The sequence below is a fragment of the Artemia franciscana genome, chromosome 4 (assembly GCF_032884065.1).
Source record: "Artemia franciscana chromosome 4, ASM3288406v1, whole genome shotgun sequence".
Taxonomy (NCBI): domain Eukaryota; kingdom Metazoa; phylum Arthropoda; class Branchiopoda; order Anostraca; family Artemiidae; genus Artemia; species Artemia franciscana.
Window position 1 is genome coordinate 47,712,511 of NC_088866.1, and position 20,697 is coordinate 47,733,207.

The window sequence follows — 20,697 nt, forward strand, 5'->3', positions numbered from 1 at the left end:
TTAGTAAAGAAGGTGGGAGCAGTGAAGATGTTTAAAGTAGAATAGCTAAGGCCCAGGGTTTTTTTTCACAGTTAAAAAAAGTTTGGAAGATTAGAAAGAGAAGTCTACAAACCAAGATTAGAATATTGGAAGCTACAGTGATGACAGTGGTCAAATATGGCTCTGAAGCATGGGCACTCCGAAAAGTAGATGAAAATTTACTAGATGTTTTCTAGAGAAATTGCCTACGGATTGTTCTGGGTACCCGGCTGACTGACCGTATTTCAAACAGTAGGTTGTACGAAAAGTGTGGTTCAATCCCGCTTTCTGGGGTTATAATGAAAGAAAGGTTGAGATGGCTAGGCCACGTTCTACGGATGAAGGATGACAGATTACCGAAGTTTGTCCTTTTTGGCCAACCGTCTGGGGCTACACGGAAAGCAGGTCGCCCTTGTCTGGGTTGGGAGGATGTCATAAATAAAGATTTAAAGGAAATCTGAACTTCCTGGGAGGGTGTAAAGAGGGAGGCTTTAAATAGATTAGGTTGGAGGAGGAGCGTGCGTAGCTGTGTTGGCCTCAGGCGGCTTGGTGCTGCAGTGAGTTATTAGTAGTAGTAGTATTTTTTAATAAGAAACATAGTGTCAATTTGAGAATCACTTTAAGGGCTCAAGGTAAGATTTGCAAACTAGGCAATTACTGCAGACTATTTGTAAAAGTTTCAGCACATCTATTGGTATACTCATCTTCTATCTAAGTAAGTACAAAATCCACAGCTTTGAAATCTGCCTCTTTTTTGAAGATCTTGCAGACAAATATTTTGCAACAAGTCTCTGCAGGCATTCTTGAAATGCATCACTAATTAAGTTTTCCAAAACACTGGCGCTTTTTGGTTTTGACTATATAGCTTGTCTTGGATACCCTCGAAAAGAAAACAAAATTTAAAAAGAAAATAAATAATTTAAATATAAAGATCCTCCAGAGCCATTGCTGGTGCATAGGGTGTCAAATTGACATTTCTGTTACTATGTGTTTTTACATAGACAAGTAGCTAGCTTGTTGCCCGACCTTGCTGCTGCAGGGATTGAACCCTGGGCCCTGTATTGCCAAGCAGAGATTCAGCAAAACAGACAAACAACAAAACTTAATTAGTAAAATTTGAAATTTATTATGAAAAATAAAAGCTTCCAAATTTATCAGTGCAAGTGGAGAGAATGATTGTCATCACAATTTCCACAGCTTTGAAATCTTCCTCTTTTTTGGAAGATTTGATTGACAAATATTTTGCCACAAGTCTGCCCATGCATTCTGGAAATACATCGCTAAGTTATCATCAAAATCATTATCAATTCTTGGTTTTGACTATAGGGTTCTGGCTTGTGAGATGTTTCAAACTGGCTAAATTGGCTGCTTAGGTCTACTTTTGCAGTACCAGTAGAGTTTCTAATAAGTTTCCTTCTTATTTAAATTCTTAAAGGTGTTTTCTATAAGGGTGGCTTGTGAGGTGTTGCAATCAGGCCAAATGGGTTATTTATTAGTTAATTATTAGTTAACATGCTAGGTTGTGGAAGAGGACAATAGAGCTATTTTGTGTTTTCTTTATTTTATGGTATATATTAAAAGGAAAGTTGTACTTTATTACAATATTAATTAGCTGCAATAGTTAATTAATTATTAGTTTGCATGCTAGGTTTTAGCAGAGGACAACAGAGCTTGTATGTGTTATTTTTGACCTTTACTTTATAGTCTAAATTAAAGTAAAGTTGCAATTTACTGCAACTATTTATTAGTTGCATTAGTTAGTTAATTATTAGATAATCATGCTAGGTTTTGGTAGAGGACAACAGATAGGGGAATGCCCTACAGATAGGTAGAGTAGCTCCATAGGAGGCTTATACCAAGTAGAACCTTGTCCCAGTGGGGTCCATAATAGAAACTGGGAAACCCTCCCCTGGGGGTCATAATTACAGGTGGAGGAGGAAGAAGGCCCCTCAAATATACACTCAACATGGCCCACTGCCGTGTTCACACGTCAGATGAGTTACAAACCTTCTCCCAGTAATGGGTTAAATTGCATGGTGAAGCAGAACACCATTGCGGGAGGATCCTCTATAGGAGGACAACTGCGGCAGGGCGTAAGATCCAGATTTATGGACAGCGGCCTCTGTAAAGGGCTCCATCGACCCTTTCGGGGTACCTGCAAAACAGGGAAACTTGCTGTCCATTTTTCCCACTTGAGGAGTGGCGACCCTCGAGGAAATTATAGCCTAGTAAACAACACAGCACTCGTACGGCATTCTGATTATTGGATATTTTTCTGGGCTTGGTTTGTTTTGATGGGCGTTTTCGGGCTGAAAAACCTCTTCCTAGTTAATTTATCTACTATGGGCTGCCTCCCCGTAGTAGCATAATATCTGTAGGCATGAATATATAATGAGTTGGAGGTAATAGGCTTGGGACTGTCTGTGCAGGATTTCGACTCTTGTTGATAGAAGAGCATCACCAAGTGCTAAGAACCATGTTGTGACCAAGATGGGCCCAGGATTGCACAAAGCCTCCAACTTACTGGAGGTCCCAGGGACTTCTTGCTGTCCGGTCCTAAGCCGGCTTAAGCGCTTCGGTGTAGACTTGAGAAGATATGTTGGTCCCCATCCTGCACTGGTATCCGGGATCACTGCTTTTCTTGAGGCCAAAATAATTTCAAAAATTTAAAGAACATGCAAATTGGAACTTGGAATGTTACGACGTTAAAAAATGAATATCGCATCGACATTTTGACTGACGAATTCAGACGGTTTGAACTGGATTTATTAGGAGTTTCAGAAACTCATATCCCAGGGATAGGAAGCATGAAATTAGGTGACATAAAATTTGTTTACTCAGGCAGGAAGGATGGGGTACATAGACAGGGAGTAGGGCTCATGATGAATAAGGAAGCTGCTAAGTCTTGTTTAGGCGGGGAAGGTATTAATAATAGAATACTAATTGCTCATTTTATGACTAAAAAGTTTAGGGTATCAGTTATAGTAGTACATGCCCCCATTGGACCAACTGATGGATATACTAGTGACTCAGATGAATTTTACTTACAGTTACAGGAGCAAATAGACAGGGTACCAGGTAGAAATATGGTGTTTTTGCTAGGAGATTTTAATGCCCAGGTTGGTAGAAATAGGGATAGATGGTATCCTAGCCTAGGTAAATTTGGTGTAGGAAAAGAAAACAGTAATGGCTATAGGCTTTTGTAATTTTGTAGGTATAACAACCTAGTTATAACCAATACGGTGTTTGGTCACAAAATGACCCATAAGTTGACATGGTATTCACGTGATGGTAAGACAGCAAACCTTATTGATTCATCTAGTAGTGTCTAAGGTTAATTTAAAGCTAAAATTTCGGAAGGGTAACTCCCTCCCAGAAAGTTATGATGTTGGTAGACTTCAGGATGAAAATTTGAGAAAAAAATTCCAGGAACAGTTGAGTACTAAACTTAAGAATTGAAAATTTGACAATGTGGAAGATGGATGGAATAATTTCAGAAAAACAATTTGTGAAGTTGCTGATGGTGTCCTAGGGAAGAGTGTTAAGACTTCAACTAGGAATATTAGTGAAAAAGTTTTAGGTTTAATAGAGAGTAGAAGGGGTTTGTATAAGAATTTTCTGAGTGATAGGTCGTATGAAAACAAAAGGAATGTAAAGAAAGTGGAGAAAGCATTAAAATATGAACTAAGAAGATGTGAAGTGGAGGCGATGGATAAAATTGATGAGGATCTGGAAGATGCGGCTAGACGGCATAATAGTAAAATATTATACTGGCATGTTAATAAATTTAAAGGGAGTAGCCAATCCGGACTAGACCCAGTTAAAGATAGAAATGGGGCCACAATTAGTGATAAGGAAAGAGTTAAAGAAAGATGGGTGGAACATTTTGAGAATGTGCTAAACCGAGATACAGTTGCAGGAAAAGATATAGATGTAAATGAAAAAGTTTGTGATACCTTAGATGTGAAGGAAGATTTGTTTAGTGAGGAAGAATTAGCGACAGTACTAAAAGGATTAAAAAATAATAAGGCCCCAGGTGCTGATAGTATGATTAATGAGTTTCTTAAATATGGTGCCTCTGAGGTTAGGAATAAGCTACTGAAGATTATGAACATGATTTTTGAAAAAGGGGAAGTACCCAATGATTTTAGGAAAACCTTAATTAAACCACTGTATAAGAAAGGTGACAAGAGTGAGTGTCGTAATTATCGAGGCATTAGTCTGGTCTCTATAGGTAGCAAATTACTGAGTAATATGATACTTTTTAGACTGAGACATGCTGTGGACAAAGTTTTAAGAGAAGAACAATGCGGTTTTAGACAGGGTAGAGGATGTGTCGACCATGTTTTCACTCTTAGGTTAATAATTGAGAAGTCCCTTTGTTGTCAAACACCTTTGGTCCTCAGTTTTATCGATTATGAGCAAGCTTTCGATTCTGTTGATAGAACAGCGTTAACAAAGGTCTTGTCGTTATATGGTATACCTGAAAAATACATTAAAGTGATTTGCGATATGTACGAGAATAATACTGCTGCCGTTAAGGTAGGAAATGAGGTTAGCAACTGGTTTTGTATTAAATCAGGAGTTAAGCAGGGTTGTGTTCTATCCCCCTTTATATGGATCATTTTGATGGACTTGGTCTTAAGGAGCACAGGAAAGGCAATTGGAGACCATGGAATCAAATGGGGAGAAAGAACGCTCCTGGACTTAGATTATGCTGATGATTTAAGCATATTAGATGAAAGTGTGAGCAAAATGAATGAATTTTTAGAGGTTTTACGAGTTCAGGGTGCTAAAATAGGCTTGAAAATTAATGTTAAGAAGACTAAATCACTAAGGCTAGGAATAAGTGAAGATTAACAGGTGACATTAGGTAACGAAAAGATTGATCAGGTTGGGAGCTTCTGTTACCTTGGTAGTATTATTAGTAAAGATGGTGGGAGCAGTGAAGATGTTAAAAGTAGAATAGCTAAGGCCCAGGGTGTTTTTTCACAGTTAAAAAAAGTTTGGAAGAATAGAAAGAGAAGTCTACAAACCAAGATTAGAATATTGGAAGCTACAGTGATGACAGTGGTCAAATATGGCTCTGAAGCATGGGCACTCCGAAAAGTAGATGAAAATTTACTAGATGTTTTCTGGAGAAATTGCCTACGGATTGTTCTGGGTACCCGACTGACTGACCGTATTTCAAACAGTAGGTTGTACGAAAAGTGTGGTTCAATCTCGCTTTCTGGGGTTATAATGAAAGAAAGGTTGAGATGGCTAGGCCACGTTCTACGGATGAAGGATGACAGATTACCGAAGTTTGTCCTTTTTGGCCAACCGTCTGGGGCTACACGGAAAGCAGGTCGCCCTTGTCTGGGTTGGGAGGATGTCATAAATAAAGATTTAAAGGAAATCTGAACTTCCTGGGAGGGTGTAAAGAGGGAGGCTTTAAATAGATTAGGTTGGAGGAGGAGCGTGCGTAGCTGTGTTGGCCTCAGGCGGCTTGGTGCTGCAGTGAGTTATTAGTAGTAGTAGTAGTAGTATTTTTTAATAAGAAACATAGTGTCAATTTGAGAATCACTTTAAGGGCTCAAGGTAAGATTTGCAAACTAGGCAATTACTGTAGACTATTTGTAAAAGTTTCAGCACATCTATTGGTATACTCATCTTCTATCTAACTAAGTACAAAATCCACAGCTTTGAAATCTGCCTCTTTTTTGAAGATCTCGCAGACAAATATTTTGCAACAAGTCTCTGCAGGCATTCTTGAAATGCATCACTAATTAAGTTTTCCAAAACACTGGCGCTTTTTGGTTTTGACTATATAGCTTGTCTTGGATACCCTCGAAAAGAAAACAAAAAAAAAGAAAATAAATAATTTAAATATAAAGATCCTCCAGAGCCATTGCTGGTGCATAGGGTGTCAAATTGACATTTCTGTTACTATGTGTTTTTACATAGACAAGTAGCTAGCTTGTTGCCCGACCTTGCTGCTGCAGGGATTGAACCCTGGGCCCTGTATTGCCAAGCAGAGATTCAGCAAAACAGACAAACAACAAAACTTAATTAGTAAAATTTGAAATTTATTATGAAAAATAATTAAAAAGCTTCCAAATTTATCAGTGCAAGTGGAGAGAATGATTGTCATCACAATTTCCACAGCTTTGAAATCTTCCTCTTTGTTGGAAGATTTGATTGACAAATATTTTGCCACAAGTCTGCCCATGCATTCTGGAAATACATCGCTAAGTTATCATCAAAATCATTATCAATTCTTGGTTTTGGCTTTATAGCTTGTTGGATACCCTCAAAAAGAAAACAAAAATTTGAAAAGAAAATAGATAATTTAAATATAAAAATCCTCCAGAGCCATTGCTAGTGAATAGGGTGTCGAATTGATGATTCAGTTGCTGTGTGTTTATAGGGACAAGTAGCTAGCTTGTTGTCCAACCTTATTGCAGCTTGCTGTTGCAAACTTGTTGCAAACTTGCTGTTGCAGGTATTGAACCCTGGGCCTTGTATTGCCAAGCAGAGATATGAAATAACACGACTTTATTAATGCAATTTGGAATTTATTATGAAAAATAATTAAAAGACTTTCAAATTTATTAGTGCAGGTGTACAAACTGATTCCCTAATTTATTTTTCCAAATCACTTGACTATTTAGCTTGTCTTGAATACCCTCAAAAAGGAAAAAGAGATTTTTATCAAAAGCCATGCCAGTTTCTCGGGTGTATATTTGCCTTTAGGGCCGCCTCTCAGAAATATTGTCTCCAGAATTTTTTAGCTCTGCCTGGAAACTACAGGATTACAGATAAAATCTACCTGTCAATAAACCTTCAACATGAGGGAGCTTTTCTCTTTAATTTCCTTGTTTGTTATTCCCATGTATTTAAATGTAGCCTAAAGAGTTCAGTTCAGTTAATGGTGAAGTAAAAGATTTTTCACCATCTCAAAATCATTTATCTCAAAACAAGCCCCTCACACTGATATATATTCTTATTGGTAATCATCTATGCTACTCTTAAGATTATTTTCACAAAGTGATTGTAGTTGTTTGATGATAATGGGGACAAGTTTCTAATATTAACATAATTTGTTAATACTGTTAAAATCTGTCCGTAATGTTAGGCTCATTGGTAGTTATGTATTGAGAGAGGGGGGGGGGCAGTTAATCATGCTGACACATTGAAACTATTCTTTTTTTAGACTTTGGCTTATGATCTTAGCTGGAGTTTGACCTATGATAAAGGAAAGGATATGGATTTTCCTTGAGGGAGGTGGTCATTATCGTAGCCAATTTCTTTTAGACCTCAAAGCAATTTACCAGTTACCGGGTCCTTAAAATATTGTTTGACTTTAAAAAGAGATAGTCAGACTTATATTTTACTTAAATTCAATAAAGACATACATTGTAAAGAACAGGCTGACATACTGGAGACTTAGAAAACTAAATATTTGTTTTAAAAACAATATTGCAATCTCATTTTCATTTCTGCCAAGTGAACATTGCCAGTGAAGCACCTATCAGCAACTAACGAATTATTCAAGGAAGTGTTTGACAGAATAGATGCAATCTAGTAAATGGACCTAAGAGCTATTTTAATAAAGATAAAGTCCCTTATTCCTCCTTGTTCGGAGAACCAGCTCTGTTCCTTGAGGAAAAAAGACGAAAAAGTTCCTTCAGTTTTACCTTCAATTTATATATATAGATAGGTAAAATAGGTAACCCTTTATCCTAACTCTGTCCATAATCTCAGGAAGGATTTACCTCTCCATAGCGACCCCTCCCTCCCTAGAACTTGTCTCCCCCATTAAACTTCAACAAAAATCCTCGTCTTAACAAATACAATTTTTCACAGCAATATACCAAAGAACTTTTTTTCTTCCACAGAATTTAGGAATTAAATAATTGAATCGCCTTCTCCTCTTCCCTCTTTTTACCATTCATTTAATTGAAATTAAGTAAATTTAACTTATTTAAGTAAATTTTATTAATGTATTTGAATACTTTTATTAATTTTTTTATTTATCTGAGTAACGTTTGTTCATTTCAATTTATTTTAATTAAGTAAATTTAATTAAAATTTAATAAAAGTCAAGTTTAATTAAAGTAAAATTTTGGACATTCTATTTGCGTGGTCGGAAGTTTGATCATTTTATGTATGACAGAAAAGGGCTATTTAGAAGATAAAGAATATTATAGGCTAGTGTGAGCTTTGTCACTAGAATGAGCCCCCCCTCCTGCAATTTTTTCATGGATGAAAAAATATGTATGTTGAAAAAATGGGGAAAGGCTAGCATTCTCTTGTAACGAGTGAACTAAAATTTCAGAGAATAGACACAATTTAGAATTGGCAGGGTGGACTTTTTCTTTTATATAAGCTTTGATATGTGTATTTTATGAGATAATTGCAACTTGAATTTGTTGAAATAAAAATTATGCATACATTATATATAAATGCAGTGACATTCTGAACCTTACTATGCAATCAAAGACAAAAGGCACAAATTGTTGATCATTGGTATTATTTCTATCCACAACAATACACATCCTCACTCAGCTTCATTAACAAAAGACATGCCATAGTATTTTATATCAAAAGTATTTGAGGACCCACCATGCAATCAAGACTTAGCCCCTAGTGAGTTTCAATCTCTAGTTGAAAAAATTGTGGGCTGGAAACCTTAATGGTTTTATGCCTGGTGAATTGAAGAACTGATGGATGATGAACTTAAAGAAACTACGTATGATTGGTCCAAGAGCTTGCTAGCAACTGAAAACATAATTACAAGTGCTTAGATTTTAGTAGTGACTAGCTGGACAAGCAACATAAGCATCAATAATAGTATGCACTCTTATTTTTACTTTTTTCATTGCAATTATGAAAGTTTTTTGTGCAAAAACGTTCTTTACTTTCCAAGTGGCCTTCATATTTTGCTTTTAACTATCCTTGTGTTTAAGGTTTGTTTATTGTTTCTGTCTGTTTTGTTTTTTTTACTGGAAATGACTGCCATAATCAAATTTGGTTTTATTAGCATAAGTGATAAACTTTTTGAAATAAGTCTTATGTTACCACAAAAAAAAAAAAAAACTCAATATCTGACAGCAATTTATCAGCAATAGATGACGAAAGATCGAATTAGATATATCTAGTTTAATGGTATCCTGCCAGTAAGAGGTGTACTGCCTTATGTCAACAAATTCTGTCATTTTTCCACTTGTTCAACAACAACAAAAACAGATTTAGAGGTTGACTCCTTTTTCTTAGTTTTCCTTTATTTCGAATTAATTGAAATTATTTCAGAAATATTTTGAACTTGTTTCAAAAATAACGTTGTGGACAATGGATAAAAAGAGTGAAAGTGAAAGCAAACTAAATGGTGATGTCACTGAATCTGACAGCAGACTGGAGGACGTGCAATATGACTTGCCACCTTCTTATGATCAAGTTATGGATCAACCGTCCAACAGCAATGGCGAAATTGGATTGTGTGTTGAGGTTGACAGTGCTGAATGTCCTAGCTTTCAGACATCAGCCACTCCTTGTATGGATGTGAGTTTTTCAAGCTCTTTTTATTTATAAATTACTTATAAAAATTTCAAATGTATATCTCACTTTTTCTTTGGAAATATAGTCCCTGATATTTTTCTAATAAATTTTCTATGCATGGTTGTGTGTTTTCTATACATGGTTGAGCAACTATACAACAACTATACTATGTATTTTCTATACATGGCTGAACAACGACTGGAACAGATGAAGGGGAAACACTATTTAAGATTAAAAAAAAAATTGTTAATGCTTTCATAATCACCAGCTTTTACGAAAATATATTTGTTATTAAAAGACACTTCTAACTGTCAAATATTTCTTCAGATTGATAGATATATTACTTTATTATACCTAAGAACAACTAATAAAAGCAACATCATTTTGCAAAAACTAAACAACCACATAAAAGACAAAAGGACTGTAAATGCCTTTATCTTTTAACCCCTCTTAACTTAGAATTATACAAAAAATAAAAACAAAAAAGAAATTTCTATTTCTTCCAAAAAAGAAAAGGGTTGTAAATATTTTAAAATCAAACATACAAAGGAAAATTATGTGTTTGTTTTTAAAAAATATATTATAGAAGAATGTATTAACAGTCTGTAATAGATAGCTTAGCTAGGAAGAGGTTTAAAGCCCCCCGAAAAGCCCACCAAAACAAACAAAAACAAGAGCTAAGAGTTCATATGGCACTTGTGACGAGGCCAGAAGAGCTAAGAGCAAAGAGCTAATATGGTATGAGCTCAAACAAAATTCTAAGAATCAATAGATCGATTTAAAAGGAAAATCAGAGGCTTAATGTCGGTCGGGATTTAAAATAAAAGCTCTGAGTAACGATGTCCTTCTAAATATCAAAATTCATTAAAATCCGATCACCCACTCGTAGGTTATAAATACCTCATTTTTTCTTATAATTCCTCTCCCTTTAGCCCTCAAGATGGTCGAATCTGGGAAAACGACTTTATCAAGTCAATTTGTGCAGCTCCCTGACACGCCTACCAATTTTCATCGTCCTAGGACGTCCAGAAGCACGAAACTCGCCAAAGCACTGCACCCCTTCCCCCAACTCCCCCAAAGAGAGCGAATCCAGTTCCGTTACGTCAATCACATATCTACGACATTTGCTTATTCTATCCACCAAGCTTCATCCCGATTCCTCCACTCTAAGCTTTTTCTAAGATTCCGAATTCCCCCTCCAACTCTTCCCAATGTCAACAGATCTGGTTGGGATTTGAAATAAGAGCTCTGAGTTATGAATCCCTTCTAAATATCAAATTTCATTAAGAATCCGGTCACCTGTTCTTAAGTAAAAAATACCTCAGTTTTTCTAATTTTTCTAAATTAACACCCCCCAGCTCCTCCAAAGAGAATGGATCAGTTCCAATTATGTCACTCACGTATCTAGAAATTGTGCTTATTCTTCCCATCGTGTTTCATCCCGATCTCTCCACTCTAAGTGTTTTCCAAGATTTCTATTTCCCTCCTCCAATTCCCTATGTCCCCGGATCCAATTCGAGTCGAAAATAGAGCATCTGAGACATAAGATCCTTCTATATATCAAGTTTCATTAAGGTCCGATCAGCTATTCGTAAGATAAAAACACCCCAATTTTCATGTTTTCCAAGAATTTTGGTTTCCTCCTCCATCTCCCCCCAATGTAACAGAATCTATATATATATATATATATATATATGTATATATATATATATATATATATATATATATATATATATATATATATATATATATATATATATATACATATATATATATACATATATATATATATATATATATATATATATATATATATATATATATATATATATATATATATATATATATATATATATATATATACATATATATATATATATATATATATATACATATGTATATATATATATATATATATATATATATATATATATATATATATATATATATATATATATATATATATATATATATATATATATATATATATATATATGTTTTTAACTACGTAATACTTGCGAATATTCAACATTCTTCGCTGTCCCATTGTCTGTGCATATAAACAGATTGTCAGGTTTACCGATTCTTGAACATGCAACATATAATGGTACATGGGAAAACAATCCATATTCAGATCTATACCTCATGATTCTAATGATTGCCCTTGAGCTTTGTTGATGGTGATTGCTAATCGACCATTCCCTGTGTCGCCGTCGTCATTTATATATCCCTCTGTGCCCCCCGGCGTCCCCGTTGTAGTTGTGTCCCTGTGTCCCGGTCGTCGTTTATATTCCCGGTGTCCCGGGATACTATATATATATATATATATATATATATATATATATATATATATATATATATATATATATATATATATATATATATATATATATATATATATATATATATTTATATATATACATATACATATATATATATATCTATATATATATATATATATATATATATATATATATATATATATATATATATATATATATATATATATATATATATACTAGCTGTTGGGGTGGTGCTTCGCGCCACCCCAACACCTAGTTGGTGGGGCGCTTCGCGCCCCCCCAAGCCCCCCCGCGCGCGTAAGTCGTTACGCGCCACATTAGTTACGCGCCATTGTAGTTGTGTCCCTGTGTTCCACCTGTAAATAGAGATAGATATAAATATATGTTTTTAACTACGTAAAACATGCGAATATACAACATTCTTCGCTGTCCCATTGTCTGTGCATATAAATAGATTGTCAGGTTTATTGACTCTTGAACATGCAACATATAATTGTCCATGGGAAAAACAATCCGTATTCAGATCTATACCTCATTATTCTAATGATGTGTCCCTGTGTCCCGGTCGTCATTTATATTCCCTGTGTCCCGGTCGTCATTTGTGTCCCCGGTATATTCCCTGTGTCCCGGTGTCCCGGTCGTCATTTGTGTCCCGGTGTCCCGTTCTGTAATTTCTATTCGAACAATCCTTGTGTCCCGGTCGTCATTTATATATCCCGCCTGTGCCCCTGGCGTCCCCGTTGTAGTTGTGTCCCTGTGTCCCGGTCGTCATTTATATTCCCTGTGTCCCGGTCGTGATTTGTGTCCGGGTGTCCCAGTCTGTAATTTCTCTTTGAGGTTCCCGGTCGTCACTTATATTCCCCCTGTCTCGGTCGTTATTTGTGTCCCGGTCTGTAATTTCTCTTTGAGTGTTTTTTCTTTTTATTTTTTTATTATTTTTTATTTTTTTTATTTTTTCAGTTTTCTTTTTCTTCTTTATTTTTCAGCGTCACTATGAAGTACATATCGACGAACCTTTGTTTTTTTTTTTAACTTAAATCTGGTAGGCATTGATGACCTTATCCAAGTCAAAATCCCAAACCCAATCATCATCGCTATCATTTTCAGTTTTGATATGTTTTGACTCTCGCTGTCCAGGTGGATTTTCATCTAACTGCGCGTGAACAAATGTCTTAAATACCATTAATGACGTCACCGTCAAAGCAAAAATGACGACAACTAATTTCATGACGTCAGCCGACACAGAAACATTACGTCACCTGATCCTCAGACAGACAGACAGACAACTTATTTTTATATATATAGATATATATATATATATATATATATATATATATATATATATATATATATATATATATATATATATATATATATATATATATATATATATATATGTTTTTAACTACGTAAAACTTGCGAATATACAACATTCTTTGCTGTCCCATTGTCTGTGCATATAAATAGATTGTCAGGTTTACCGACTCTTGAACATGCAACATATAATGGTCCATGGGAAAACAATCCGTATTCAGATCTATACCTAATGATTCCAATGATTGCCCTTCAGCTTTGTTGATGATGATTGCTAATCGACCATTCCCTGTGTCGCCGTCGTCATTTATATATCCCCTTGTGCCCCCCGGCGTCCCCGTTGTAGTTGTGTCCCTGTGTCCCGGTCGTTTATATTCCCTGTGTCCCGGTCGTCATTTGTGTCCCGGTGTCCCAGTCTGTGATTTCTCTTCGAGTGTCCCGGGCGTCATTTATATTTCTTGTGTCCCGGTGTTCCGGTCGTCATTTTTGTTCCCGTGTCCCGTTCTGTATATACGTTCGTTTTTGAATAGGTCTTTTTTTAGTTTTTAGTTTTTTACCTTTTTTTTAGTTATACCTCATGATTCTAATGATTGCCCTTGAGCTTTGTTGATGGTGATTGCTAATCGAACATTCCCTGTGTCCCCGTCGTCATTTATATATCCCCCTGTGCCCCCGGCGTCCCCGTTGTAGTTGCGTCCCTGTGTCCCGGTCGTCATTTATATTCCCTGTGTCCCGGTCGTCATTTGTATCCCGGTGTCCCGGTCTGTATATACATTCGTTTTTAAAATGGTATATGATGAAATAAATTTGTGTATTTTTCCCCTTTTTTTTATTTTTGGTTCTTTCTTGGTTTTTACTTTTTTTTTAGTTTTTTTATTTTTTCTTTTTATTTTTTTTTATTTTTTTTTTAGTTTTGTTTTTCTCCTTTATTTTTCGTTTTTTTCCTTTTTTTCTTTTTTTTTCTTTTTTAGTTTTTTTGTTTTTTAAGCTTTTTTGTTTTTTTTTATTAGTTTTTCTTTTTTTTTCATTTTAGTTTTTTTGTAGTTTTTACCTTTTTTAGTTTTTTTTTAGCTTTTTTTTTACTTATGTCCTGGTCGTCATTTATACTCCCTGTGTCCCGGTCGTCATTTGTGTCCCGGTGCTTTGTTGATGGTGATTGCTAATCGAACATTCCTTGTGTCCCGGTCGCTTTCTCTTTGAGTGTCCCGGTCGTCATTTATATTCCCTACTAGCTGTTGGGGTGGCATTCGCGCCACCCCAACACCTAGATTGTGGGGGCGCTTCACCCCAAGCCCCCCCGCGCGCGTAAGTCGTTACGCGCCATATTAGTTACGCGCCATTGTAGTTGTGTCTCTATGGGTGTCCCAAATGTCATTTATATTCCCTATGTGCCGGTCTCCCGGTCTTTAATTTTGTCAGTCGAAAACAAACATGTAATTTTGTCAGTCAACACACAAACATGACGTCACCCGACAGACCCACACACACGCAGACAACTTATTTTTATATATATACTAGCTGTTGGGGTGGCGCTTCGCGCCACCCCAACACCTAGTTGGTGGGGCGCTTCGCGCCCTCCCAAGCCCCCCCGCGCGCGTAAGTCGTTACGCGCCATATTAGTTACGCGCCATTGTAGTTGTGTCCCTGTGTCCCACCTGTGAATATAGATAGATTTATATATGTGTTTCAAACTACGTAAAAATTGCGAATATACAATATTCTTGGCTTTCCCATTGTCTGTGCATATACAAAGCCGCATGTACTAATAATGACGTCATATGCAAACGCTCTTTTTACAAACAAACAAACATGCATACACACAACTCGTTTTTATATAGATAGATAGATAGATAGATACAATACAAATTAACTGCGTAAAACTTGCGAATTTACAACATTCTTCGCTGTCCAATTGTTGCTGCATATAAATAGATTGTCAGGTTTACCGACCCTCGAACATGCAACGTACAATTGTCCATGGGAAAAACAATCAGTATTAAGATCTATACCACATTTTTCTAATTATTGACCTTGAGCTTTGTTAATGGTGATTACAAATGCTAATCGAATTGGGAATTGCAATCTTTTAAATTGAAAGGCAGATCCGTTGGAATCATGGGAATGCGAGGAATAAGAATAGCCTCACCCTCAAAAGGCCCTGTCAAGATTGTGGCCTCTATTAGGTTTTCCATTGTTTTTTTTTTACGGAAAGTCGCATGCCATTGCAAAGCTTTGGTGGGTTGATATTTCTCAAAAGTATTATTGGTACGCCTATTTTTAGTTGTAGCACGTGTGGTGGAAACCCTGAAAGATCCACGGAATTTAAAAATTCAGATGGATAATTAACCGCTTCATTTGGTTCCAAAACTGTGTCGACTGACTTGTAAAGGACTGCCTGGTCTCGAATCCTGGTCAAAACAATATTGTTGATTTCGTGGACGTCTATATTTTTGGGTGCGAGAATCGCTCTTTCACTTAGCCATTTATTATTTTTATAATTTTTTAGAATATTCGGAACTACTTTTTCAATCAATTCATTTTTGGACGTCACTAAATTACAGAAATCAGCAGGTAGTTGTATACGTCCTGAAATTGAGTCTACTGCGAGCTTTCCGTTTCCAATTGCCAGCAATTGATCTGAAAATGTTTGACCAGAGTCATCGTTTTGCAATCGGACACGCATATTTGTAGTTAATTTTAATGTTTTTACGTGTGCCCATAAATTAGAATTTTTCAGGCAAGCATTCATTTCGTCTGCAGGAGTTGATCTAGGTATTATAGGTAATGTTTGCCTGATATCTCCCGCAAGCAATATTAATGTGCTGCCAAAGGGTTTCGACTTCCCTCTCAAATCTTTCAAGCATTGATCCAGAGCCTCGAGCGATTTTTTGTGTGCCATTGTGCACTCATCCCAAATAATAAGTTTGCATTGCTGCAATACTTTATACATCCCAGATGATTTGGAAATATTGCACGTGGGAGTTTCTGTAGAATGCAAATTCAGAGGCAATTTCAAAGCGGAATGAGCAGTTCTTCCACCAGGCAGCAATGTTGCGGCTATTCCGGACGACGTAATTGCCAACGCTATATCATTTTTTTTATCGAATTGATGCCGGAATCAGTTTTATCACAAACGTTTTACCAGTACCTCCTGGCGCATCCAAAAAGAAAATTTCTCCAACGTTGTTATCGACACAATGCATTATCGTAATGCATTACGATAATGTAATGCAGCATGCCAGGTGAATGCCAGGTGAAGGCATTCCCAAATCCTGAAGAGGTTTGTTTGCCATACGTACGCACAAATCTTCTATAATAACTAAAGTGTAGTTATAAATTTCTGATGTAAAATCAAAAGTCATATCTGACGTCTCTAACTGTTTTCGATGGAATATATCTTCGGACATTTTTGACTTATATTTTTCCCATAACTCTATAGGAGCTGGTGGAGAGCAAGTTGTTCAAATGATGCCAAACAATGCACGAATTTGACTTGGGGTTGACGTTTCGCACGCGTCATTGATGCAGTTATCCCAGTGTTGGTCATTCTCCAATAAATTCAGAGCTTGGCATGCACTACGGTAAGTGTCATGTATAGTACCGTTTACAGTTCTCAAATACTCAAAGGATGTCGGACCGGGTACATTCACCAAAAGCAGGCGTAAAAAGAAGCATTCATGTTGATTGGGGTGAACGGTGAGTCTTCCTATCGTGGTATCTTTGAAGATGGTAGGTTGGCCGTCCACTGACTTACCCTGTTTTCGACGTTCAAATACTTTATTTTTAGTATTCCACGTGTAATACGAAGGCACTTCAGTATACAGCAGTTTTTTTGCAAAAGAATCATTTTTGCAAAGCGAAAAAAAGCTGTTAATGTTGTATCCGGTGGATTCAGGGCTCTTTGTTGCACGTTGGTTTCCGTGAAATAAACACGTTGACCATTCTGTAAATGTACCACTAAGTGAACAACAGCTGGACTACGTTCATGTATCGGAAATGAAAGAATTCGCCAAACAGCTTCATTACTGCTTATGTATCTTCCAGCCTGATATTGTACGATTTCGTCGAAATCTTTGATTTCGGGCTGCAAGCCAAAAACTGCCATGTCACTGCCTTTGTTGACGTATTTACATATGTATTTGATTGCCTTTACGGAGTTACAGTATTCAACGTTTATGTGTGCATTAAATGTTTTTGATAATAATGAGGAATATGGAACAACCCACTGGTTATCTACTTCGATGGTGGTACCGTTACGCTTCTTTATTATTGCTGTTTTACCGCCATCTTCAGTAGATCTTCTTCTATATTGTGGGTAACCATCATTGCCAGTAATTGTGTTTGATACTAAAATTCGAGGATATTGCTTTGTGCACCTTCCTTTGGCCATGCATGGTGAATTTTCGTTCAGTGCACCGCAAGGTCCATGTATCATATTTTTTACAATAATATCATGTAACCCCTTATCGACATTTTTATCAGGTATTTCAGCGGAAATCACATCATCAATTTCGTTCGAAGTAATTTTTCTATGTAGCCAGATTAGTATATGTGCGTGTGGCAAACCTCGTTTTTGCCATTCCACTGAGTACATCCAGCATCGCACTGACCCAAACACTTTAAGTTTTACTATGTAGTTTATCTGTGTCGTGTGTCGTTTATCTGGGTCATGTTTCTGTGTCGACTGACGTCATGAAGTTAGTTGTCGTCATTTTTGCTATGACGGTGACGTCATTAAAGATATTTAATCATGAAGTTAGTTGTCGTCATTTTTGCTATGACGGTGACGTCATTAAAGATATTTAAGACATATATGTTCACGTATTAATGTTTTATTATTAATGTTTAATAATGTTTACCTATTAATGTTTAAGTTTAAAATGACTGATGAACTTACAATGGCAAAAGCCGATGAAGATGCTCAAAGAGTCTATGCCAAAAAACTTGCTGCTGATAGAGAAAGTCAGAAAAGAAAGCGTGCCGAGGAATCAAAAGAACAGCAAGGAAACAGGCTTGAGGCTGATAGAGAAAGAAAGAACAGAAAGCGTGCCGAGGAATCAAAAGAACAGCAAGGAAACAGGCTTGAGGCTGATAGAGAAAGAAAGAACAGAAAGCGTGCCGAGGAACTACCAGAGCAACGCGAAAGCAGACTTGCTGCTAAAAGAGAAAGTGAAAAAAGAAGGCGTGCCGAGGAATCACAAGAACAGCAAGAAATCAGGATTGCTGCTGATAGAGAAAGTAAGAAAAGAAAGCGTGCCGAGGAATCACAAGAACAGCAAGAAATCAGGCTTGCTGCTGATAGAGAAAGTAAGAAAAGAAAGCGTGCCGAGGAATCAGAGCAACCTGAAAGTTATCGCCTGGCATTCAGGTACAACCCAGTCGATGATTATAGCTTGAGTAGATCTGTTCAAATCGGAACAATGTCTAAAATTTGTCCCTATTGCAAGGCCTTGAAATTCAATGGTGAAACAATGGGAATGTGTTGCGCCTCAGGAAAAGTTAAACTTCCTCTATTGGCTGCACCACCACAGCCATTGAAGACTTTCCTTACTGGAACTACGTAAGAATCTAAGCGTTTTTTGTCAAAAATCAGAAAATACAACTCATGTTTCCAAATGACGTCGTTTGGGGCCCAAATCGAAAATCCAGATCAATTTATGTCTACTTTCAAAGTAAAAGGGCAAATTTATCATAGAGCAGGGTCCCTTTTACCATTCTCAGGCGAGAATCATAAATTTTTACAATTGTACTTCATCCGTGATAGAAATTCTGAATTGAATGCACATTGCGAAATTTCTCCCAATGTTGAAGGACAATTGTTTCCCAATTACAACATCTTTTCCACGAAAATAATCCATTAGTGCGTCTGTTCAAAACAGTCATCGATTGGATGCCTACTGATACGCATAAAATTGTTATTTCCGCTGACAAAACGCCTCCTGGCCAACATGTGCGTAGATACAATGCTCCAACTATCGACGAAGTGGCAATCGTTATGGTCGGTGATCAGTTTTTACCTCGAGATATTATTCGTCATAAGCGAAACGCTCAGTTGTTAAGAATTGCTGAAACTCATCGATGCTACGATGCCCTACAATATCCTATCATTTTTTGGGATGGAGCCGACGGCTATCACTTTAATATTAAATTGATGAATCCAGCCACTAACAAAGAAATGAATAAGAAATGCAGTGCAATGCATTATTATTCCTATAGACTAATGATTTGGCAGGATGAAGAAAATTATATTTTAAAATGCCGTGAATTGTTTCACCAATTTGTCGTTGATATGTATGCTAAAATTGAATCAGAACGTTTGCTATATATCCGCCTGAATCAGACCAAGCTCCGCTCTGAACAATACATTCATTTGCGAGATGCAGTTATAAATGACGGTAATACCACAAACGTTGGAAGATTAACAATTTTACCTTCGTCACATGCTGGCAGTCCCCGTCATATGCATGACTATGCTCAAGATGCTATTGCGTATGTTCGTCTCTATGGTCGTCCAGATTTATTTATTACATTTACATGTAATCAATCTTGGGACGAGATACTGCAGTGCTTGAAAGATTTGAGAGGGAAGTCGAAACCCTTTGGCAGCACATTAATATTGCTTGCGGGAGATTTCAGGCAAACATTACCTATAATACCTAGATCAACTCCTGCAGACGAAATGAATGCTTGCCTGAAAAATTCTAATTTATGGGCACACGTAAAAATATACTACAAATATGCGTGTCCGATTGCAAAACGATGACTCTGGTCAAACATTTTCAGATCAATTGCTGGGAATTGGAAACGGAAAGCTCCCAGTAGACTCAATTTCAGGACGTATACATATACGTATACGTATTGGTAAAGCGTTATGTTCCAGGTTCTAGGTTCCAGGTTCGAACCTTGGCTTTAGTATTAATACAAAAGAAGAAAAAAAAATAAAAAAGATAAAAACTACAAAAAGAACTAAAAGAAAATACTAAAAAAAACTAAAAAAGCTAAAAAACTAAAAAAAACTAAAAAGGGTAAAAAACTAAAAACTAAAAAAAGGTAAAAACTACAAAAAATCTAAAAAGAAAACAAACTAAAAACTAATAAAAAACTGAAAAAGAAAAAAAACTAAACAAAGGAAAAAAACTGCCAAATAAAGGAGAAAAAGAAAACTAAAAAAAATATGACAACAAAAGCGAGAATAATGAGGACTTTTTTCCCAAGACAGTGAATCAACAAAACCTATTTGAATATTTCGGCCCTATATCTAAGGGCCGTCTTCAGCAAAGAATAAATAAAAAACAATAAAACACTTAATAAAAATTCCCAGTTAAAAATCCATTTTTTTAAAATAGCCTTGGCATCATTACTTCTTAACGAAAAGTTCAGCCAGTCTTGGCTGAACGTCCTGAAATTGAGTCTACTGGGAGCTTTCCGTTTCTAATTGCCAGCAATTGATCTCAAAATGTTTGACCAGAGTCATCGTTTTGCAATCGGACACGCATATTTGTAGTTAATTGTAATGTTTTTA

At 36.3% G+C, this 20,697-nt stretch overlaps 1 protein-coding gene across 1 annotated transcript in view; it reads left to right on the plus strand.

Annotated features, from left to right (window-relative positions):
* LOC136026522 (annexin A7-like) overlaps positions 1-20,697 on the plus strand; it is a 216,870-nt gene that overhangs the window by 7,836 nt on the left and 188,337 nt on the right. The window contains exon 2 of the mRNA XM_065703180.1: positions 9,313-9,561. Coding sequence (XP_065559252.1) covers positions 9,352-9,561 — 210 coding nt within the window. The 5' untranslated portion in view covers positions 9,313-9,351. The remainder of the gene's footprint in view (positions 1-9,312; positions 9,562-20,697) is intronic.